Genomic DNA, 25,114 nt, shown 5'->3' with positions numbered 1-25,114 from the left:
GCGCAACATAACTTTGCGGGCGAACATTTTAGCAAATGCGTATTTATAACTGAACAAGAGCAATCTGGCAAAATTAGTTCGACTTTGAAGAATGGCAGGCTGATCCCATTATGAACATTTTTTAAAAGACATTTTCAGGAGAGCTCATCAAAGACAGTGTGGCTTTTTTGTCTTTTGGTCACACTGAATGTGTAACATTCATACATTTCACACTGGCATCAGGTCCTCAAGCTACCAGTTGAGAGATACAGGTGGTTAGGCAGGAACAACCTTTGGGATGTGTAAAGACTAGTGGAGAGAGGATGGCCTGTGGGCTGCCAACGTCTGTTCGGAAAAACAAGATGAAAACTGAAATGGATGCCTTAAAATGCAAATCTGATAAATTTATTGAAGCTCTGGAAGCATTGCTGCAAATCTCTTGTGGTGTTATATTGGAAATGGTGAGCCTGCCATTGTGTACAGTAGCACAAGGGGAAAAATAGGCACAACATCCTTCTCTTGGCCTCAGAATAAATAAGACACACTAATTGTACGTACAGGGATCCACATTGTTAAATGTGACAGTCTACCTTCCGGGGGGAGATGTAAGTGTGAAGAACAACATAGGATGAGCAAAACAAAACTCTTTAACCAGAAAGAAACCTTGCAAGATGTATGGATTTACTATGTTATTTTCATAAAATGCTAAGCTCCCAAGTGTGTCGTAGTTTGAAATTATTGTTGCATATTGGGAGCAGCACTTCTCAGTAGAAGCGATAACCTAAATGTCAAAATGAACCAACAGCTAGAAGAAATATTGGGTGCTCTCCAGTGTTAAAACCATACTGAGAGTGCAGCTGTTGGCATCTGTCTGTCTTGAGAGACAATGGAGTGTGCCTCTGGGGGTGAAATAAAGCTGTTGCATTAACAGCAGTGCTGTGACCTCCCTGGGGCACGAGGCTGCCAAGATGACAAGACCCCCTCTCAGCCTCATGGATATAGTCCAAAGGAAAGCAGAGCAATCAATTTGGCACCAGCTTGGCTGCAGGAGTTGCTGGAAGGAGGTGTACAAAGGCGCCTTCCAACTGTTTCAGATCTCCACTCCAGATTTGTGTAGTGCTTAATCCTCAGCCTTTTCTCTCTCTTGAAGATATCCTGCAAGGCAGCGGAGCTTTAGGATCTGAGTTTTTCTCCTAGGTGGGCTGCCTTCCCAGGTTGTTGAGCACCATCTGCCCTTCACTCCCCACTATGGCAAGTGTGCGGAAACTGCCTTCTTGACCATTGGACCCACTCTTGGTCTCATCCACTCAATCCACTAGAGCATGTTTTCACATGCTGTTGTTGTTGTTTAGTCGTTTAGTCATGTCCGACTCTTCGTGACCCCCTGGACCAGAGCACGCCAGGCACTCCTGTCTTCCACTGCCTCCTGCAGTTTGGTCAAACTCATGCTGGTAGCTTTGAGAACACTGTCCCACCATCTCGTCCTCTGTCGTCCCCTTCTCGTTGCTCCCTCCATCTTTCCCAACATCAGGGTCTTTTCCAGGGAGTCTTCTCTTCTCATGAGGTGGCCAAAGTATTGGAGCCTCAGCTTCAGGATCTGTCCTTCCAGTGAGCACTCGGGGCTGATTTCCTTCAGAATGGAGAGGTTTGATCTTCTTGCAGTCCATGGGACTCTCAAGAGTCTCCTCCAACACCATAATTCAAAAGCATCAATTCTTCGGCGATCAGCCTTCTTTATGGTCCAGCTCTCACTTCCATACATCACTACTGGGAAAACCATAGCTTTAACTATACAGACCTTTGTTGGCAAGGTGATGTCTCTGCTTTTTAAGATGCTGTCTAGGTGAGTCCCTAACTCGCTGAGGTTTTGAGACACATCAACTACTCTCCTCTGGTTTAGCCGGCTAGTCAAAGCCATTCCCAGGGTGTGGCCGCTGTCACATGCTGACTGCTTCTAGTAGCCACAAGTGAGAACTGAATGCGGGGTGGGGACCAAAGGTGGACGTTTTCCCTATCAAATACATCCAGGCACAGACTGAGAGCAAATTCTAGAGGGAATCACTGTGAAGCATCTTCTGTTTGCTGCTGCCAGAGAAGTCTATTTAGCCTCTTCATTTAGCCCAGTGTTGACTGTGAAGGAGAGCCCGGCTTGATCAGACCAAAGCCTCATCAAATCCTGTACTCAGGAGCAGGACATGAGCACAGCAGCAATTCCCTTATGGCAGCAGTGGGGCCCTCGGCAAAGGTGGGAGGGTGTCCCAAAGGGTAGGTGCCATCAAACTAAATGGCGCCATTCCTACGTCACACGGAATGGGCCTCCTGATGAGATTGCTTTGTAATGGTATTGTGACCAGCCCTGAGATCCTGCGATGGAGAAGGGACTAAAAATATGTTTAATGATGAATAAAACAAATATGGATGGAATATTGCTTTTCTGCTGTTTGATCAAGGCTGCTATCCCCCCCTCTGTGTTTGTGTGTGCACTAGGAAGTAAATCCCACTGTGTTCTGTGGGACCTACTCAGAGTGCAGCCTGTGCGAGTTTATCGTGCCATCAGGACTATGATTCCCTAGCGCTATAAACCCTTGGCTGCCCTGAGAAGCACCTCTTAGTTGTTGTGTCTGTGCATTAAGTTTAGCTGGCAAGGTCATGCAGAGGGTATTCTCAGCAGCCAGAGGCTTGCCCCAATGAGTATGTCTTTCATAAGTGTTGTAGGACAACTCTCCCTCTTGCAGCTTGTTCTTGAAGCCTAAGGTTAAGGTGATCTCACATTTTATTTGCATAATTAGATATGCAAATATGTGTCACAACAAGCCCCGAGTCTAAACAATAGTGACTGGTTTGTTGGTCTCTGCATAACCATTATCTGCTCCAGTTTGAACCATTGAGACACGTCCTTCGTCCTGGAACTTAGTTGTAAGCACCTTGGGGAACAATAAAGGTGCTGAGGTGGAATTAACTTCTGAATTGTTTAGTATATAATTAGTCTAACACCCGGCATAGTATGAAGAGTTATGGACTATCCTTTAATGAAGGTGACATCATTTTGTGCATTAATCGTTCCGGGGAAAAGGAAAAGAACTCCAATATTGCTATCCAAGTAGTGTTTTCTTATCTACAGTGTTCTCAGTGGTCTGTAACTTCACAGTTTTAGGCTTTTGTAAAACAGATATTCTGAGGACTGGGTTAGAGTTCCCACAACTCTTAATGTTTTGTTTGAAGTTCAGTAGTAATTGTAGTTTCAATGAGAGAAAGTAGGACTCACTTTGGTGAATTTATTGTCAATTGATTTGGAAATATTGTTATGACTCTGAGTCTCTAGCTAACTCAGTAATTTTAACTTACAGAGTTTTGGGGGGGAAATAAGTGTTCTGTTGCGGTCAAGACTGCTCCAATCACAGAAGCGAACTAGGCCACCACTTGGTGTGCAAAACATATTGGAGAGTCTTCAGCTTATATACTCTTTGGAAAAGACACACAGGAGCTCAGCAGTTCTTACACAGATTGAAATCTCCTCCATTCCATCATTTATTGTTGTCCTGAGCTTCATTTTCAGCCCAGGATTTAGACTCAGTTTTAAAGGGAAATAAGCAACTAGCATGAATTAGAAAATATTATCCTAATCAATTACAGTGGTGCCTCGGGTTACATACGCTTCAGGTTACATACGCTTCAGGTTACAGACTCCGCTAACCCAGAAATATTACCTCGGGTTAAGAACTTTGCTTCAGGATGAGAACAGAAATCGGGCTCCGGCGGCACAGCAGCAGCAGGAGGCCCCATTAGCTAAAGTGGTGCTTCAGGTTAAGAACAGTTTCAGGTTGAGAACGGACCTCCGGAATGAATTAAGTACTTAACCCGAGGTACCACTGTATACTGCTTTGTTGCTGTTTAGTCGTGTCCGACTCTTCGTGACCCCATGGACCAGAGCACGCCAGGCACTCCTGTCTTCCACTGCCTCCCGCAGTTTGATCAAACTAATGCTGGTAGCTTCGAGAACACTGTCCAACCATCTCATCCTCTGCTTAGCACATCATAAAACACAACTGTTAGCATATCATAAAACACAACAGCAGATCAGAATAGCTATGAATAAAATCAAGAAAAGGAAGGTTCCATAAGTGTTCACAAGGTTATGGATTGTACAGTTAGATAATGTCTTTTCCAAATGTTTAATTCATACAAAAAATAAAAAAGAGGTCCCAGGGCAGATATTAGCCACTTCCAGGAGGCTGGAGTTCGTAGGTGTCAGCCATGTAAAGCCTGAATAACTAGAACTCATGTCCTCACAGGGACACAATAGATATTGACAACAGCCAGATGTTTGTTATTTTAAAGAGATTGTTCGTGTTTTTGTGAATGTTGTATCAGAACAGAGGTATCGTGAGCTTCATGGCTGAGTGGAGGGGGGAGGATTTGAACCCTTGGCCTCTGTAGCCTGACACTCTAACCCAAGTATCTTCAATCTTTTCAGACCCAGTTTAAACCCAAACATGCATTTTGGGAATCCATTTCCCTATCTTTTATTGTACGTTTGCATAGCACTCCTGTTGCAGCCCATCTTGGATCAGGCTGCAACCCACCCGTCGAAGGCCATGCTCTAACCACTACACCGTATTAGCCAGCCCCTTTTCCTGCTGCACCCCCCCCCCAATACTGGAGCCCCTGGGTATGTCCAACTCCCCATGCAAACTCCTCACCCTCACTATGTAACCTGCACCACAAATGTCAAATGGATAAACGCCTTTATGGCTCTGCAGTTCCAGTCTATGCACTATGCAATAGTTTTTTGTTTGTCCCCCTGCCCACTATGCCATAGCTGAAGGACACTGATTCCAGATTTCTCTGGAACTAGTCCCAGTGCCCTAGGCAAGACTAGCAACTTACAACCCCCAAGCCTGACTGCTAGCTTCGAATTTCAAAAGCGGGTGTCTTGTAGGAAAACAAAAAGCGCAAAACTTGGAACCGCTGAATTTAACTTAAATTGCAATAAGTAGTAATGCAGCAACCTTTGATTACCTTCTTCAAATGCAAAAAAAAAAATGTTTCGGCGTGCAACCTTGCAAATTGTGATGTTATAATTTTAAGTCTCGCTTTGCATGCCTTTTCCTTTGCAAATTTTGTCACCAATTCCTTCAGGTCAAAAGTGATGGTACTTGGGCATGTTCAATTGATATTGTTGCCAAGCCAGCTACTCTATTTTGCAACGTTGAGTTTAAGCAGGTTTTTTTAATAATCTTGAGCTTTGAGAAAACGGCACGTGAAGTGAGTGTTTGCCCATGTGGAGGCAATGGGCCTGAAGCCTTACCAACTATTTACTGGTTTGCCCAATATAGGAGGATTTAAGAGCAGCCTCATTCAAAGATTTAAACATCCCAGTTGATAGATTGATTGAGCATCTGATTTAACTTTTTATTAGGGGACAGCGTCCCCTACACCTCTGGAAAAGTGGCCTGTTTTGGCCTTTAGAGCAGCAATTTTAAAGAGAAAAGTTTGTGGTGGGTTTAAAGTTAAATTATTTAGGGGAGCAAACTCATCTGACAGAATGCCTGGATTTAATTTAAAAAAACCAATTTACCTTGTGATGTATTTTATTCTGTTTAATGTATTTGCTGTTGTTATCGGCTTTGGCTACACAAATAAATAATATTCATATATCCGTGATAACTGAGGGAAATGCTTTCACCTCGGAGGTGATACCCGCCCATGCCTGCATCCCTTCTTTAATACGTTTCAAATAACATTTAAATGGGAAAATGGTACGGAAAAGGTACAAAGAAGGCAGACGCAAGAACCTTCAAAGCTTTTACAAAACACAGCCCACTTTTGTCTCATTTGCAACAAAGAAAGAACATGCGTAGAACACGGAAACCCGAGGCATTGACTGCTTTTCAAACCGGAAGCTATGAAATCAGTGTATTATTTCGTTATTATTTATCTTTGTTAAATTTGTATGCCGCCCTTCGTCCGCACATCTCAGGGTGGCTCATAAAAACACAAGCTAAGAAACACCTGGACGGAGTTGGGGTGGTGGTTGTGTGTGGGGAACCTTAACTGATTGTTTGTTTCAGGTAGGTAGCCTTGTTGGTCTGACACAGTCGAAATTAAAAAAATTAAAATTGTCCAGTAGCACCACAGAGACCAACTAAGTTTGTTCTGGGTATAAAGTTTCCTGTGTATGCACACTTCAGATTGTTCCTGTATTCAAAACATTGGTGTGTGTGTTACTTATTTAATTATAATTAATTAAATTAAATTTTAATTTAATTTTAATTCCTGGGAAGGGCTGTGGACGGGTTGTTGTTGGTTTTTAATCTGCGCGGGCCTCAGACTCTCGCCACATGCGTCTCTCTGCACGTTTTTTCCCCTGAGTCTATGTGCCGTCAACTGTCAGAGAGGTCGAGAGAGGCGAAGGAACGCCGCCTTCCCGCGCTCAGAAGGAGCAGGCGCAACCGCGCAGGCGCAACCTCCTCTCTCCCCCCCCCCCACGTCAGCTCCTCCTCCTCCTCATCCCTTCCAAACTACGCGAGCTCGAAGGCGTACGCCCGCTCGCGTTCGCTTTCCTCCGCTTCTCGGCCGCCGTAGCCCCTGCTAGTGGAGCCCGTGCAGGCCTTCCGCCCCGCTCCTCCCCCTCCCTCCCCGGCTCTGAGAGGAAGAGAAAGGCAGGGACGGGACAGGAGTCGGATTACAAGATGGCGGCCGCGCCGCGGTGGTAGTCGCTGCTGCTGCTGCTCGCTTGGTGACGCTGAGGGGGGGGGACTCGGAGGCGGAGGCAGAGGCGGCAGGCCCGGGCGCCATGAGAAGCGGCGAGTTAAAGGGCTCCTGAGCGGCGGCGGCGGAGCCCTCTGTTCCTTCCCCTCCCTTCCCTCTGCCGCCCCTTCCTCAGTCCCTCGCAGTCCGGCCGGGCCGGGCCGCGCACCATGTCGGACACCCGGCGGCGGGTGAAGGTCTACACGCTCAACGAAGAGCGGCAATGGGACGACAGGGGCACCGGGCACGTCTCGTCCACCTACGTGGAGCGGCTCAAGGGGATGTCGCTGCTGGTGCGGGCCGAGTCGGACGGTGAGGAGGGGCAGGGATAATGGGGCGAGGCGGAGGCTGGGCTGCCTGGGACAATGGAGAGCGGCAGGAGGGGGGAGGCGGCGAGGTGGTCCTGAGGCCCCGAGAGGGCCCCCCTCCTGGTTTCCCATCGGGACCCTGAGGAGCTTCTCTCCCCCCCCCCCTTCGTCCCAAGGCTGATAGCTTAGGGGGCAGATGGCTCCCCCAAAGGGTGCCTCGGAGCACCTCTTGTCTCTCACAACACAATCCTCCTTCCCTCTCACTTGAAGTCTCGGGAGCAAGTTATTCGTGTTTTTGTTCTCTCTTCCCCACCCCACAAAATATTAAGGGGGGAAAAATAAAGACTGACAGGCGCTGCTGATTACGTGCCTGCAACAATATCAATAGTTGCAATAATTGCAGGCGGGTTGGGCTGGATGACCCTTGGGGTCCCTTTGCCAACTCCACAGTTCTGTGATTCTAGCCACTCTCTTCCCTCAGTTCTTGTCTCTTGCAGCCTGCCCTCCTTTACAGATCACAGCTCTCTTCTTTTCTCTCCCCCCTCTCCACTCTCTTTAGTACCCTCCCCATAAGGTTGCAGAAGTCATTAGTAATCCCATTCCCCCCATAGGTAAACATTAGTTGTTTTCTGTCATAAGAAGAAAGGGGCTGAAAGGTTAAACGGGCGGGGGGGGGGGAGTGAGGCAGCTTCCCTACTTAGTCACCTTCGTTCAGGTGATTCTTACTCGTAGATGACCAGGCCATGGCTGTTTACAGGCCTGCTGTGGTATCAGAGTTACTCTTCCAAATACCACTAGTCTTTCCACTTCCATCTTCCTTTCCAGACGTGAAATTCCATGCAGTTCTAGAAAGCTTGGCTCAAAAGCTTATCCCAATGAGATGACCCATTCAAAGGCTCTTCATACTTGATAACGAAATTTATTACGTTGAACAGTCTTCTTCAGGTCCTTGTTCATCTGACAGTTTTACAGGAAAAAACCCTAAACACTTGCTTAGGAGAAACTAGTGCCTACGATGGGGAAGGAGACCCATCTCTATTCTCTCAATTCCTGCCTCTTTTAAGGCTACCAAGCCCATTACTCGTGACAGATGTCTAAATAATATGGAACATAGTCTCAAAAGTTTTTTTGTGTGCCAATACTTCAACTTTTAGAAAAGCTCAGTTACTAGTTAGTAGCTATGAATTCGACATGTTTATTTCAAAGTGTATTGAGAACTGGGTTATAAGTATCCAAAGCACTGCCTTAACATTGCCCCTTATGATGGCATCTTTATAAGCCTCTCATTGGAAAATATTTATGTTATGGTGTGAAGGCCTCTTTAAAAAAAAGTTTCCTTGTTTCAATATATTTGTAGCAAAGATTTAAACTCTTGTTGTAATGGGTTCTTTTTCTTTAAAGATCAGGAAAGCTGTTTTTAGAAAATGTATTGGCAACGTTGCTAACGAACAGGTGTTAATGTGCTAAATAAACCTTGTGAGGGCTGGAAAAGATTACTCGAGCGGTTGCCACGCTACATGACTGCTTAGACACACACATAATACAAAGTTTAGGGTTAAAGAGTTTAGTGTTATGAATATACCGCAACAGAATATCTTCTTCTTTGGCGATTACTCCTAGGCGAGTAAGATTGAACAGAATATATGTCAGCCATCTCAAGAAGATAAGAATACATTATTTCATGAGTAAGAAAATTTATATGGTATAGTTGTATTTGCTTTTAGTTGCCTCTCAAGGTATTAGAATGGACTTGCAGATGTGTATATTGATTTTGTGTTTATCTTTGCTGTCTTTCATCATTGCTTGTATGAAACTGTTAGACTGGAGGGTGGTGCTCTGAAACATAGATTACTGATTTCTATAAAGCTCATTTTACTTCACATAGGTTCCTAACTGCAGTTCTTATTTTTTCAGGTTCGCTTTTGTTGGAATCGAAGATAAATCCAAACACTGCATATCAAAAACAGCAGGCATGTACTAGCTTTTTCCTATAAGTATCTACTGTGTTGCCATTGTACAGAAATATCTTGTTTGCACAGAGTTGGCACACTACTTAATTGCAAGTTCATTCTATGACAGAAAGGAAGGAACCTGGGGGGACTTTAAAAGCTAGATTACATGTTTCTTTGACCATTCTAGTGTTGGAATGATTAAGGAGTACTTAGTCTGTTATAAGTACTGCACCATTTCCCCCATATTGCAAATTAAGTTTAGTATATTAATTTGGGGGGCAGGAGGGGATATCCCAGATACGTTTTCTCTTTTGAGTTTAATTCCTTGCAAAGGCTTACTGATTAAAGTTACAGCCATAGAACAGTTTTGGATCATCTTCCCCATCTTCATAAAACTATGATTGCATCCTGTCTTATCATTTTGGTTAGTTACCTGACTTTACACAAGAGTTTTTCAACTGAGATGTATTAGGAACTTCAAGTTTAATGCAAAGCAAGAATGAAGCCATCGCATGAGACGAAGGCAAAGTGCTCAGTTTTGATACTTGCCCCCAGCTTCACAGCCCATGTTTCATGATGCCAAGAAATATTGTCTGAACTCAGCCATAAAACACATTCCTAATTCCATTATTATTATTAATAATATTTACTATGTGTGTGTATATATATAGAGAGAGTGTGTAATCCCATAGTAGACTTCCCTTTGGTTTACAGAGTAACCTACAAATGGTGACCAAGAGCCTTATTCCATCAGTAACTTTCTAGAAAACAAAGAGTTCATGGATAAAAAGTGTATTTTGAATTAGTATGATGTTAAAACAAAAAAAACCCTTTCACAGTGACTCCTCTGTAAGAATGTCACAAAGAATATGAGTGATAAATATTTTTTGAGAACGTGGCCTGACGTGATAGGCAGATGTTCCAATCTCATTTAGGGCACTGCTTTTTGGCTGGATCTGTCCCTCAATAAATAAGGTTAGGGGAAAGGTTCAAACTGGCTGGTGCAGAATTTCAGAAAATGTCACACTTTCTTTGGATCTTCAGGAAGCTACAAGAGGTTCAGCACTGAGTGTTGAGATATGAAATATGAGGATTTTGGAAAGGAAAAATTTTATACGCCCAGCAGTGAGGCTTGTGTCACTGAAGACAATTGTAGGTTTCAGATTTATAGTTGGATCCACAGAAAGTGACCTGACTTCTGTCCCTTTGGAAAATTTCACTTGACTTCATTAGAACTCTGCTGGCACAGGAACCGTTTTGCATGGAATAGAATGAAGGCTCAGGGCCGAAATAAGTAAATCTTGTCTATAAATAGGTTTAGCAAGGCTTGAACACAAATTCAAAAATACACAGGTTGCAGCCACTTGTTATCCTTTTCAATCATTCTACGTATATATAGAAACTCTTGCGTACATTTTAGTTCCAAGAACAAGAAGAATTTAGTAGTATACATATAGTTTATTTTTACTGTAGTAAAGAGCCTCTCCTTTTTCACTCTGTCCTGGCTCTTATGGCAGTATATATGAGGCTGTTTTATGCAATGCAGTTGCAATATTAGTGTTGTATCCAAGTTGCCTCCGAAGGTTTTCAACTAGTAGAAACAGGTCTGATTCAGGAGACAGGAAGCAAATTTAATACCCACCCCACCAAAAGAAGCATTTGGGAAATATTGGTGGTATTTCATTGTTTTATGTATTTTGGGAAAGGATCCAACATCCCAAAGATGGTATTTGATGCATCATCATAGATGATTATGTAAACGTCTTCATAGAAGCATAGCTGGGTTGCCAGTTCAAGCATTAACAGAAATTACTTTAATATTGGCCATGGGTTTGCATTTCAAAAATGCCTGAAATAATAAAAGCAACAATATTGTTAACTAAGTTTCATTTGTCTTTTGTTTTGATTAAATTACATTGGTTGGGGGACCCTCCACAGCAGATTTTGGGGGGGGGGGTGGAGGTGACAGAATTAGAACAAGAAGTCCTGTTGAACAAATGATTTTTATTTGTACAAGTGGGCAGACTTCATTCTCAAAAATGTGGTTCAAAGTTGGTACTCGTTTCTTTAAGGTTGTTCAATAGCAGTCTTTTAATGTATGCTAGGCATGCTTTTGTACACTTTAAAAGTTATAAAAATTAAACATTTCCCACTAATTTTAAAATGTTTTTTTAGGAAAGGGGTTTTTCTTCATAGCTTTCCTGACCTATCCTGATCCTGTGAACGAAAGATGGCAAGATAATAATTAACTTGCAAATCTCTCCGTAAAAATAGAAATCTATCTTTTAATGACTTTGAATTAACGCTGCTTCAGTGAGAGGGTGGTTTTAAGATTCTGTCCCTTTACATCCTAAATACATCAGCTGTATGTGTTGAAAATAAGAGTTGTGTCTCAGGAACTAGTTAAGTGGTATATCATGCAAGCTTTTCAACTCCTGTTGTATCCTCTTGAACATGATAAACAATGGTCTCTGCCTGCTTGAGAACTTGTATCTCTGAGAGAGCAAAATCAAGAGAGGTGAGGTGACTTCCCATTTTCTCTGATCAACTAGATCTTCATTGCTAGTGTTGTGTATGTCTTAATGCTGAAGGCTTCACAGTATAATATAATTTTCTATAAACAAAGAAATGCAAAATTCTATCTGGATCATCACAAATACTCATAATGTCAGAGTTTTTTTCCCCATTTCAGGACATTGCAGTTCCCTACCTATTGCTGTTCTCTTTCTAAAAGAATAAGAATATTGTGACAATTAAATCATTATACTTCCTGGGTGAATTTTATTAGGTTCTGTGCATGCCTTTGATAGGAACATAGGAAGCTGCCTTATACTGAGTCAGGCCATTGGTCTGTCTAGCTTGGTATTGTCTACAATGATTGGCAGTGGCTTTCCAGGGTTTCAGGCAGGGAGTGTCTCAGCTGTATCTGGTGATGCTAGGGATTGAATCATAGATGTTCTTAAATACATAGCTAGCCTCTTGGCCTTTTATCCAGACATGCATAACCGAAGAGTATTCAACTGCATTCATTGTAGATCATTGGCGATTTATATGGTAAATTATATTGTAAAAATAATCCTGCCTGTATAATATAAAATCAGTTGTAAATATTATTTTTTCTTTAAACTGGAGGGTTAATATTTCTAATTAAAATTTCCTAATAGGAAACTGTGAAAGGGCATATGAAGAGCAGTTCTAAAAAGGTAGCATTTTTAAAATAAAAAACCCCAGTATCCTGTTTCACCAAGTTGTTTTGTTGGATATATCAACCTAATTGTATGCCACTGTTGTACTTGTATGGAATCAAATAATCAGTATAGTCTTTCATTTTGAAATAGGATACTTTGATTGTTTGGTCAGAAGCAGAGAATTATGATTTAGCCCTGAGTTTTCAAGAAAAAGCTGGCTGTGATGAAATCTGGGAGAAAATTTGCCAGGTAAGGTTAATCTTTTTAAAACTTACCACATTTTTATTCCAATCATATTATTTACAAATCCCACTTTGAACATGTTATGTTATTGCTTACATGTAACACAGTCATAAAATTTCATAGTACAGTGTTAGAACTTCATGGCATCAGGGCACAGGCTTATTTTACAGTTTCACCTGCTTGCTCTTTTCATGGGTGTTTTTCAATTGCCCCTTTTTATAGTAATATTTTAGGCTTCCTTGACATTTTACATGGCAGCAAATGTGCCTGCAGTGCCACAAGTTCATGCTTCGGAGAAACAGTAATTCTAAGCTCCATGACATGTACATGTGTGTGAAATAACATGTAACTGAAAACATGCTGCTGTGTGTCTACATGTTCTGTAAAATGTTTATATGAATCTGTCTAGGACTATAATGTGTAAGTTTCATCCAATTCCTAGGACTGAGCTTTAAACCAACTACTTGGGCTGCCTTGTCTCCTAGCAGAGTACTCCTGTGCCTGGAATTACAGCCACCATAGACTGCATGTGACTCTCCTGTATGACATCTACTGGGTTGGGATGTGAATAGAACTGTTGATCCTTTGCCAATGAGTCATGTTCAGAACAGTTGCTCATATGCACAGCTCTGGTGGGCCACAAGAAAGTTCTTTCCCCTTTTCGCACTATCAGCATCTGCCGCAGGAACAGAGCCCGAGTTTGCGCAGCCCAAGAGCCACATTTCATTCCTGGTCAGTTTGCAGAAGCCTATTAATGTTATGTGATTTGACCAAATTATTTATTTCCTCTTCTCTGCCTCCGACAGTCACCGGTATGTTTCAGAATGAGTCAGCAATTGTTCATGTTTCCATTTTTAGGTTCAAGGTAAGGACCCTTCAGTGGAAGTCACACAGGATCTCATTGATGAATCTGAAGAAGAGCGCTTTGAGGAAATGCCAGAAACAACTCATTTGATTGATCTCCCTACTTGTGAACTTAACAAACTCGAAGAGATTGCAGACCTAGTTACCTCAGTTCTCTCGTCGCCCATCCGTAGAGAAAAACTAGCTTTGGCTTTGGAAAATGAAGGCTACATTAAAAAATTATTGCAGCTTTTCCAGCTTTGTGAAAACCTAGAAAATACTGAAGGCTTACATCATTTGTATGAAATTATCCGAGGAATTTTGTTCCTCAATAAAGCAACTCTTTTTGAGGTGATGTTTTCAGACGAGTGCATTATGGATGTTGTGGGATGCCTTGAGTATGACCCTGCATTAGCTCAGCCAAAAAGGCACAGAGAATTCTTGACCAAAACAGCAAAGTTTAAAGAGGTCATACCCATAACAGACTCTGAACTTAGGCAAAAGATTCATCAGACTTACAGGGTACAGTACATCCAGGACATCATCTTGCCAACACCATCAGTTTTTGAAGAAAATTTTCTTTCTACTCTCACATCTTTCATTTTCTTTAACAAAGTCGAGATTGTCAGTATGCTGCAGGTAAGTGAAACTAGAAGTTTGGAAGGCTTGCATTTTGGAGATTTGACATACAAATGTGAGGTTAACCGTAGCATGCCTTTAATTCAGTGCTGTTTGTGGTACATGCTTTTAAACCTAATTTAGTAGTACTGGTGCTTCCTCCTCACCCCCCTTGGCTAGCTTTGTTCTTTGCTGTAATGTCTCAGTTGTGTATTTCACAGTCTTCTTCATAAGCACAGTGCATTCCTTCTAAAGCAGATACATTACGTTCAGCTCATTCTGTTATGTGAGAGGTAGGTGCCTTTCAGCAGTGGCCTTATTCGTGGCAGATGGTTAACAGTTTTTTCCTGCTTATAAGCAGCTGTGTTGTGTGTTGTATTAAAAACGAAATGCAGTATAAATAGCGACTCTCACAAATGCTATCATTAGCCTTCTTACACTTACAAACTGTAATATTCGAATTGTGACATTATTTGATTAAAGTTTTATACAGGCTGCATGAGAAAGGCACAGCTTTTTAATTCTGTAAATGTTTTAGCTCTCTATAAAATTATTCAACGATCATAAGGTTCTGAAGCTAAACCGAAAACAAACTCGATAATTTCTCTTGGCTGGCTTATGATTAATGTTTTTTGTTTCTGTGAATCCTCTAACAAAATATTTTTAAAATACGCAGGAAACAAATTAAGAATCTCCTGCGCATAACCTTGTTCATCCCAAGAAACTTTTTAAAAAGAACTAAACCAAGGGTTTGACTGTAGGGGACGTAGGAAGCTGTCTTATGTCCACCCAGCACAGTGTTGTCTATTGTGACTGGAAGAAACTCCAGCATTTCACATAGTTATTTGTATCACCACCTACCTTAATTGAAGATACTGAGGACTGAGCCCAGGACCTGCTGCATGAAAATAATGGGCTTTCCCATTGATCTGTTCTGTAGTCTCTTCTCCAAGAATAAAAAAGCAATCTTCCTTCTAGTTAACATTTTTTGTTGTTGGCATAATCTTATTTAGAATTTTCTGTTATAAGTCTCCTAGATGTAGGAAATCTTTTTGCATAATAGCTTAAAAATAGAGTTAAAGGGTCTGACAAACGGGGAATGTCTGACAAATCCTCTTTTTAACCCCCTAGCTGCTAGAACTATTGTTAGAGAACTCAGAGTTCATTTTTAGGTACTCCTAATTTTGTAGTACAAATAATGTATTGAAGAAAACATTTCACATGCCAGCATTTAAGAATATAGAACCTTGTTTCCTACATAGACTTAGTTTGCAGTTTTTATATGTCAAATTGTGGGAGCCAAATGAAAACGAGTGAATTCCAGCTCTTCGGAGGCTGTAAACCGTGTCATTTTGCTCTTAAGCCCTTAAGTGGCAGCATATGGTAGTTCACAGACTTTTGGAAGATACGGCCAGAACAAATGTAGATTTAAATAATGTGATGTGGTTCTTAAAATAATGTGTCAGCTGCAATGTTTTATTAGCTGCCATACCACCTGCAGTGTGTCATCCATAGGCAATTGCTTGGGTTCAATTCATCTTCAAGTTCACCCTGTCCAGTGAAAAGCCAGAAGTTGACTAAATCTTCGCTAAATGATTACTTGGGTCATTGTCATTTTTTGTTGATAGCAAGGTGGTTGAACTCATGCCCACTGTTGGGCATAACCTAACAGCAACGCAAGCCTAGAGTGCAACAAGATATACTTTACCCTGATAAATCTTTTAAACCTTTGATTATAAGACGTTGAGGAAAGCTTTCAGTTTTTCAGATGATAAAATGTTAGGGAACACTTTAAAAAAGCTGTGGAACGGAGTGGAAATGCCCTTTTTAAAGACAATACTTCAGTCACTCAAAATGTGTGGTTTAAAGAGTTTATGCAAGGCGGTTCAGCATTAGAGGGGTAGTTCATATATTGCAGACACAAACAATAGTCAGATCAAGATGTATTTCTGCACCTAGACAGTGTTACTGCCTTCATGAGATAGTGAAGTGCCTCATGCCTCCTCCTAAAAACATTTGAAATAGTTTAGAGACACTGGATGGGATTCAAGAACTTCCACTTGCACAGTGGATCTTCCCCTTCCCCTTCCCTTGCACGTCTCCCATACCCCCCAGTTGGCTCTGGGGCAGTTGGGAGAACCCCTAGAACAGCACACAGGGGGAGAAGAGGGGGATTCGTTCTGTCTGGCGAGCTGCAAGGTACTCCAAAAAGAGCTGGAGACCAAAGTTTGGGAAACCCTGCTCAAGACTCTGAGCTATAGTCAACTAAAAAAATTGCACAAGCAAAAGAAATTCTGCTTCTGCAGTGGGACTCCCCCCCCCCCCCTCTGCACTGACCCCAGATCTGCTTCAGGGGGTTGAGGGAACTCCCGCAATAGATTTAGGGGGCTTGGGGTATGGAAGAGAGGGGCGGCATTCTGTTGTACAAGAAGAAATTATTGGGCTGGCAAAATATTTGCCTTAGCACTACATTGAATAACACACTATTGCTTGAGTTACAGATAGGTAGCCGTGTTGGTCTGCCATAGTCAAAATAAAAAATTTCTTCCAGTAGCACCTTAAAGACCAACTAAGTTAGTTCTTGGTATGAGCTTTCGTGTGCATGCACGAAAGAAGAAGTGTGCATGCACACGAAAGCTCATACCAAGAACTAACTTAGTTGGTCTTTAAGGTGCTACTGGACACTATTGCTTGTAATGGAAGTCCATGTAGATTGGCCCTTGCTCGGTTTTACAACTGTAGAAGTTCTTCCTTTGCTCAGGCGTAAGCCCTTTATTTGAGTTGGCTTTTTATGGGTGGTGGCCAAACTGATAATGGATGGGGATTTTAATGGGTGGGATTTTTCTAAGATTTTAAATAGATTTACGTTGTTCTTGATGCTTCAAGCTTGATTTTAAATATTCTGTAACTTGAGTACTTTGATATTGAGTAGGATAAACACCTAAATTGCTAATACGTCATAAACAATACAACTTCTTGGTATTTCCCCCTTTCCACCTCCCTCTTGTCTTCCAAAAGCAGAACACATGGAGGAGATATTTTCAATACTTGCCAACAACTGTGTTTTGGAAACAGTTTCTTTTATTTTGGTCCTTGGCTGCTGCTGCTGTGGCAACATGAAATTGGTGTACTTTTTGAGGTTTCTTGCTGCCTGCATAGCTCTAAGCATTCCAAATGAATAGATGTTGGACGACTCTTCTGATTGGTAGTGTTATGAGCAGTAGTAGGTCGAAGGGACCTATATAATAAGCATGAATAGCATCTTAGTTACTTGAAAACTGAGGTCCAAAGAGCTACTTCAGAAGACAGCCCAAGTCTTTATGCATGCCCGTGGGATTATTTTTAACTTCCTTGTTGGAATAGGAATATTTCAACCATAGCATATATATAACCATTCCATGCCATGTTGCAAACACCTTGAAAGCTGCTTCGGTGATTTCTCTTACGCCGTGATTGAAAAACAGGCACACACACACATTTTTAGATATAGTAGTTTGTGTGACTTTTTGGATCTTCACTTATGCCCGTTAGACATTTTAGAGGCTGTCATCATAACTTCAAAGCTTCCCCCTACTTTCTGGGGGCAAGCAAATACAGACGAAACTCAGGTCATGTCCGGAGTAGGGAGAAGTTTTGCTTGCCATAGACTGCAATCATTATTAACTAGTGTTTTTTATGTTTCTTTTCAGGGTCCTTATAAAGACTTAGCAAATAGAAACACTTAAGCTATAACTTGCAGAGAAATGACTAGTTAATATTTGAGACTGTCCAGTACAGTTCCTTTTTCTACAGTAATGCCCCTGCAGCCATGCATTGCACAAATGAAGAAATAACTATATGCCTAATTAATTACTGACATACTTCTACCTTTTTTTACCTAAAGTAAAAGTGATATTCAGTACTTCGTAAGCTTTGATCATTGGACTCTTGTGTATCCAAATATCCAAGGGAAGGAGACAGTTTGATGTAGGGATATGTCCCCATATATGTCATGAGCATGACAGTTTGTGACACAGTCATTAACCTTTGGTTGAGGAGGGTTGCATAAGAAGCAGCTCACTAGCTTACGGGTCCTGATTTTTTGTGTGCATTATGACAGTTTCATATAATGATGCATTTCTAAGAGTTGGACTATATCTAAAAATAGCATGCAAACTCCAGTGTCAGAGAAGACTTTAATGAGATGGTGGGCCATTTTGGGAATAGGACAGTAGGAAGCAAAAAATGGCTATGACCTATTTATGTGTTACCCACCCACCTCCAGTTCTAAAAGTGTGTAACATCTGTGTTTTGGCTTAGCAAAGTTACATTGACTTATGTGCAGTTGAACCATTTCCAGATGGGTGGAAACTTGTAAACACTAATATATCTGTCTTGTTACTGTGTCTTCCCAGATTATTAGAAGAGAATTGGGGGGGGGGGGGAGGCATTAATCTGTACTGTTGTTTTTTAATGACATGCTTTTAGCTCCTTAATTTAAAGGCTTGGATTGCCCCTGCCTTGCACTGTGCCTGCCACTTCCTTCTCCTAGTTCACTAAATCTTTTATATAATCTTTTCACAGTCAAGCTCAACACATGCAGCACTTAATGCTAGAAAACTATCAAGAGGGTTAAAATAATAGACTCACTGTTTTGTTTTGTTTTGTTTTACATTTTTTAGGTCAGATACACCAATTGAGTCTAGCCTCATCACTGTTGAGTCTGCAACTGACTTCTAAACTTGCAAGGCTTAAGAAACTGTAAAAACTCAGTCCTAAATTTCTTGTTGGAACAAAAACACTGGCTGGATTGTTCTGTTGAAGTCACAAGTGCTTGACTTCTAAAACTCGTTAAATTTGGTGTGGAGCAGCAAATTAGCAGTGCCACTTTGATACCTCAGACAATCCACAGGGCAGATATAAATGTGTAGGGCTCCTGGTGCTCTTTTTTGCACCTCAGTTGGAGGTTATACAGATTGGATTGAAGCCTCGTACATTCAGATCATACACCTAGTTATAGCGGTGGGCAATAATGTGGGTGTAATTGGTCTCGTTGGCTTTACTTCCCTCCATTGTTTCCCAAAGAAGCTTGGAGGGAGGAAAGAGACCTGAGTGAGAGGAGGAATCCTCTTCCCCCTGAAGAAGCTGGATGGAGAAGGAGATGCAGAGGTTTATCAGGGACGGGAAAAGTCTGCTTTCATTCGTTCATCAATTTCTTCTTACTAACTATAGTCATCTGCATTTTGAATTCATTGTATGGATACTTAAAAGAATCTTAAGCTAGGTTCCTATACTGATTGGGCACAAGTTGACCATTATGACTGATAGACTTGTCGTTGATAAATTGAAACAATGCTGTTCATACATAATACTGCTTACTGCAGTGGGACTCTGGAGGAAAAAAGTGACTTGTAAATCTGTGGAATCTGCCTTCCTAGCTGTGAAAGCATAGGCAGTACAGCACAGGTGGACGCATTAGTTTAGTGGTACATTAAATAAGAGAGTGACTTGCAACAGTACAAAACCTGATTTTGCATTGCAGCTATAAAATAGAGAACTTTGTGTCATAACTATGTAAAAATTGCTGTATTGTACAGGAAGATGAAAAGTTTTTGTCTGAAGTTTTTGCACAATTAACTGACGAAGCTACAGATGATGACAAAAGGCGTGAACTGGTAAGTCCAGTTTGGATGCTTTTACCTTGGGAAATAGTGTGCTAATGCTGCTGCCTCTTTTGCTTGAAATATGTGTTCTTTGTGTTGAGTTAAAACTCAGATTCTGTTAATATCTGAAACTGTATAAATGTTTACTTATTGGCTGTGTACTGGCACTTTCTGTATTGAAATGTTTCTTTCACCTCCTGCAGGTTAACTTCTTCAAGGAGTTTTGTGCATTTTCCCAGACATTGCAGCCCCAGAACAGAGACACGTTTTTCAAAACTTTGGCAAAGTTAGGAATTCTTCCTGCTCTTGAAATAGTAATGGTGAGTTGAATGATAAAGCGCAGGCAAGATTTGAGGTGTCTCATTGGTTTGTCTTTACATTTTTGAGCTATTGCACTCTTTCAAATTGTTCATAGGTTGACTGATTCTAATACTAGTCTCTGATGTATGCAGAGCCTTTGAGAAAGATACAGTTCATAGATATTTAAATGACTACTGACTTATTTAAATATACAGTGATCACTGAAGTGACAAATACGTGTGTATAAAAAACAGAGCACTAAGATTCAGTGGTCATGTTTAGGTATCCAACAGACAGAGGGAAAAGGGTTTTTTCAAATTTGTATCCTTTAAATCACCTTGGGTTCCACTCAGAGTTGCTCTTCCACCAACAGAAGGGCTCTTCCATTTGTGGAAGATCCAGCAGAAGGCCCTGCAGAGGTGGCTTTTACAGTTTTCCCTTATAAACCCTGGTGACACCTGCTATGCTGTTCCAGAGAGTTCTCCAACCCTCTAGAGCAATTTCTCTGGAGGCTGCAGGGGGAAGGAAGATTCCAGAAAAATCACACACACCCCTTTTTCTGGTGGGAATGTCCTTTGAGCAAAGATCCACTCACAGGAACTCTGGATCTAATCCAGCATATAGTTTAACTACCTGAATTTCAAGGCAACAAAGTTGGACTTCTTTTTTTTAAGCAAAATGTCCAAATCTACACCCTTAGATTCACAGTCATAGACTCTTGAGGATGATAAAGAAAGCTTTTGTACCCCAGGGTTTGTAGAAATAGAATTACTATCCTCTTGTATATTTGAAATCAGAGTTTCACTGCATTTTAATAGCTTTGTATAGCATTACGACCTCCATAATACTCTTTTTCACTGTTAATATGATTTTCATTTCAGGGCATGGACGATCTGCAAGTTAGATCTGCTGCTACAGATATATTTTCTTACCTGGTAGAATTCAGCCCATCCATGGTGCGGGAATTTGTAATGCAGGAAGCCCAGCAGAGTGACGATGTAAGAAAGATGCAGTATGCTTATATGATACGGCTGGCAATGGCCAGTCCTACCACTATGTCCCTTATTTTATTAAGTAAAAAATGTAGTGTTCTTCGGTATTTCACACACACACAGTCTAAGATCACAGACTTGTACAGTCATACCTCATGTTGCGTCTTTTTGCGTTACATCCCGCAGCAACCCGGAAGTACCGGAACGGGTTACTTCCGGGTTTCGCCGCTCACGCATGCACAGAAGTGCTAAATCGCTCTTTGCGCATGCGCAGAAGCACCAAATCGCGCTGCGCAGATGCAGCACTTCAAGTTGCGGGCATTTCACGTTACGGACGAGCCTCCGGAACGGATCCTGTCCGTAACACGAGGTACCACTGTATTCTGAACTATAATTTGGGCTGGCATGAGAGCTTCCTGACCTGTTAACACCTGACATGTTTGATTCATTTAGCAAACAAAGGTTCGCTCTGAAAGAGTGTTCTCCAACAAGGGTTTCATCAGTCCTGGGCTACTGGGTTCCCATTTACTACTCCACTGTTGGTTGCTCATGGCAAGTCTGTGTTACTCCTCGTTGTCTTTTGTCTCCAGAGTTTGTAGCTACACCCAGTGTTTGTATCTGGCGGTGGATACAGTGGTATCTCGGGTTACAGACACTTCAGATTACAGACGCTTCAGGTTACAGACTCCGCTAACCCAGAAATAGTGCCTCAGGCTAAGAACTTTGCTTCAGGATGAGAACAGAAATCGCGTGGCGGTGATGCGGCAGCAGCAGGAGGCCCCATTAGCTAAAATGGTACCTCAGTTTAAGAACAGTTTCAGGTTAAGAACGGACCTCCAGAATGAATTAAGTTCTTAACCCGAGGTACCACTGTACCCTGGTTTGGAGCTTGAACGTTTCTCTCTCTCTAAATTGTGAGCAACCACAAAGCTCAAATAATAATCAGAAGTAGTAATCTGGCTGCAAATCTCATAACAGAGGCAGCAGCTGGAGAAGGAGGGTCCTGGTACTCTTACACTTAACTTTTATAAAGCTCTCTTATGGAAGCTCTAGAAGAGTCAACAGGTAGTTTGAAGGCTTTTGGTGTATCAGAATCTAGGCAGGTCTTATTGAGCCTCCATAGTAAGGTTTCTTCCCCATATCCTCACTATTGCATCTAGATATACTGCAAGCAACATGTCTTCTTGTACATGTGCTGCTGGAATAAACTACATGTAAGCAAACGTGTGTGAATTGTTGAGCAAAAATAGTCTGGCAGTCCCTGAAGGCAATAGATATCTGGGGTAGCAAGTGGCCATTAGGCAGTTAACCCTGCCTATTAACTTAAATTTGTAAAGGGTTCATTGTGAAAATCTGTTTTCTTTAACACACAGTCTCCTAAATCACTGCATAGCAGAAACATATCAAACGGTTAAAATGTTCAATAGGCTACATAGCAATACAAATGACTTCATGGGTGAAAAAATACCTAAGAACCACCATATTACAATTTTATTTTATTATAAGTTGTTACCCTTTCTTCAATTTAAGGCTTTAGGACAGGCTACAACAATCAGAACACAATGTTAATATTGAAATGCAATATTACATAATATTATAAATTGTTTTGAGCAACTTAAAATTACAAAAATAAGGTGGATCCTAAAAATGTACATCACAAATGTGATGTTCCTTTTTTTAATCAAGAGGAAATAAACGTCCTCATCAATAAAGGTGGGAAATTACACAAAGCTCAGTAATTGGTACCCTGAGAGATGGTAGCCAAAATCTAAAACTGTCATAGGTTCGTATTCCTACCCTCCCCCCCCCAAGAAAAAAAAATACTATTTACCTTTGTTAAATTTCTGAAAGCATGTCTAATTTGTCTCTGTTTGTTTCAGGACATTCTCCTCATAAATGTAGTCATTGAGCAAATGATCTGTGACACTGACCCCGAGCTTGGGGGCGCTGTTCAGTTAATGGGGCTCTTGCGTACCCTAATTGATCCTGAGAACATGTTGGCCACAGCTAATGTAAGAAAATGGAAAGGGGTAAAGAAACTTTACTGTCTAAGAAACATGTTGACTAAAATCTACTTGTCTTTCGGCACACTTTGTAACTATTTGCAAAAATGTGCGTTAGCTTTTCATTTCTGGAAAATATACTTGGAAGCATGTTTTTTTCTTTAAAATATATGTATGTCTATGTTTCCGCCACAAAACTGGAATAGTAGTTTTACTTCATCTCAAATGTCATTCCCACAGCATGATGTCAGAACGTTTTATTTTAGACCATGTGCATGACTTTTCATATGCTTGGAGATTCCAGTACGTGTACACCGTTTTGTGTTCAGTTCAAACTTTGTCCACTCTTGGATTGAATGATGAGTTCTCCTGTCATGTCTGCTGCCCAGGGGATTGAAAGGCATCAACACCATATATGGAATGGGTTACCTTTGAGCTCCCCATGGCAGGTGGGGCATGGTTAATACCATTGCCTGCAAACTAAGGTCTTACATAATCTGGGCTGGGAGCAAGTGTTTATATAGTAAAAAAATTATTTCAGTCTGGTGCAATGGGAAGAGTTGGGGATTTTAATTTAGAAGGACCAAGTTCATGCTCTCAAACTGAAGTTTACTAGCTAGGTAAGCTGCCATGGCGGCTTTGAGGTAAAACACAAACTGTGTTGCGATTTCCTGTTCCATTGTGACTGCACAATGGTATGATAGAAATCCCAGTGCTCTGTAGCTGTGTGAATGTTTATGCTGGTGCGTGCGTGCCGTATTGTCGTTTAAAGCATCTCAGTCCTCCCTTTCATTATATGAGTCTCAAGGTATCTTACAGCATATCTTAAAACTGCTGCCTATAAAACAGTTTAAAGAGGAAATAAAACACAGAGTTTAATTTCACAACAGCTGCATCCTCCAGAGCCATTTAAAGTCATCAAGCCGCTAAAACTCAGGAATGTTAAACATACGGGAATGTGTCTTTTTTAAAAAAAGGGGGGGTTATCTGGTGCTTGAAAAGCAACAGCTTGGATTCTGTGTTAATTGGTGAAGAAAGGCAGTTGCATAACTTAGGTACCAGGGCAGAGAAGGGCCCTGCCCCACCTCATTAGGGTGAGGCCACCCTAATTTTACAGATTTTTTAATTTATTGTATTCATACAATTTATATACCGCTTGATTGCCAAAAATACCCCTCAAAGCTATTTAAAACATTCAAATAATAAGTGGGAATGTGCTGGCTTGCATCTCTTCTGGGTAGAAGATACCTTGACGGCGCTGAATTCAGCATCTTTGATTTCTCTTTGTTTGGTTGTTTGTTACTTCTCAGCTGCATGACTTTACATGCTGTTAGCATATTTGCTAATCTGGTTAGTATTTTCTGTTTCAGAAAACCGAGAAAAGTGAGTTTCTCAATTTTTTCTACAACCATTGTATGCATGTCCTCACTGCTCCACTTCTGGCAAACACATCAGAGGACAAAAGCGACAAAGGTAAGATCAGATGTTTTGATTGTCTTTTCTGCCTTCTTCTATCCACGTTTTCGTATTTCAGACTCATGCAGCTGTTTGCAAGACAAACTGTGTTTTTGTTGTGCGGATTAATTTACTCAAACCGAGACTTGCATACTTTTATGCCCTGGTTGTATTGAGCTGTCCGAGGTTTGCAGAAGGCTGGTGGAAGGAGAGTGTGGCTGCTTCACATGGATTAGTGTTGCATGCGTGAGCTTGCATGCTGCCATTCTCCTCTAGCACAGTTACAAGGAGGAGATTGGACCTTTAGCTTCCTCGTTGAACTAACCACATTTTCTCATTATGGGCAAACCTAAACCAACTGTCGCTGGGGAAGAAAGCCAACTTCAAACTGAGGTTTAGGTCTTTGGCTTGTTTCCCTAAGCCATCCTTCCCCAACCTTGTGTCCTTCAGATGTGTCAACTACCGTCAGCATGGCTGGTAGTCCAAAACAACTTGAGGACACAGGGTTGGCGGAGGCTGTTCCTAAAGATAGTTAGCCCTAGTCACAGTTCTCCATTCAGGTGAAATAAATACAGTGGTACCTTGGTTTACGAACTTAATCCGTACTGGAAGTCCGTTCTTAAACCAAAGCATTGTTCAACCAAGGTGTGCTTTCCCATAGCAACGGGAGACTCAGTTTACAAATGGAACATGTTCTGCTTCCAAGGCAAAGTTCGCAAATCAAAACATGGTTTGCAGCGTTCTTAATCCAAGTTGTTCATAAACTAAGCTGTTCTTAAACCAAGGTACCACTGTAGTTGGAAACTAAAGCTAACACTTCTAGTGTCTTCAAGGCTGTGCC

The 25,114-nt window shown here is 41.5% G+C and overlaps 1 protein-coding gene across 2 annotated transcripts in view; it reads left to right on the top strand.

Moving 5' to 3' along the window:
* Positions 1-6,600: 6,600 nt before the first annotated feature.
* Positions 6,601-25,114, top strand: part of PPP4R3B (protein phosphatase 4 regulatory subunit 3B) — a 31,910-nt gene continuing 13,396 nt past the window's right edge. Inside the window, exons 1-9 of one of the 2 annotated variants that reach the window (XM_081188519.1) lie at positions 6,601-7,041; positions 8,952-9,007; positions 12,328-12,426; positions 13,279-13,902; positions 19,458-19,535; positions 19,727-19,843; positions 20,705-20,821; positions 22,696-22,845; positions 24,189-24,291. In XM_081188519.1, the coding sequence (XP_081044645.1) occupies positions 6,900-7,041; positions 8,952-9,007; positions 12,328-12,426; positions 13,279-13,902; positions 19,458-19,535; positions 19,727-19,843; positions 20,705-20,821; positions 22,696-22,845; positions 24,189-24,291 (1,486 nt within the window). In that variant the 5' untranslated portion in view covers positions 6,601-6,899. The remainder of the gene's footprint in view (positions 7,042-8,951; positions 9,008-12,327; positions 12,427-13,278; positions 13,903-19,457; positions 19,536-19,726; positions 19,844-20,704; positions 20,822-22,695; positions 22,846-24,188; positions 24,292-25,114) is intronic. The other variant, XM_081188520.1, reaches the window with a different exon arrangement.

The sequence above is a fragment of the Podarcis bocagei genome (genome assembly GCF_964188305.1).
Source record: "Podarcis bocagei genome assembly, chromosome: 3".
NCBI classification, from domain to species: domain Eukaryota; kingdom Metazoa; phylum Chordata; class Lepidosauria; order Squamata; family Lacertidae; genus Podarcis; species Podarcis bocagei.
Note: the sequence above shows the minus strand (reverse complement) of the source record. Positions and strands in the feature narration are given on the sequence as shown.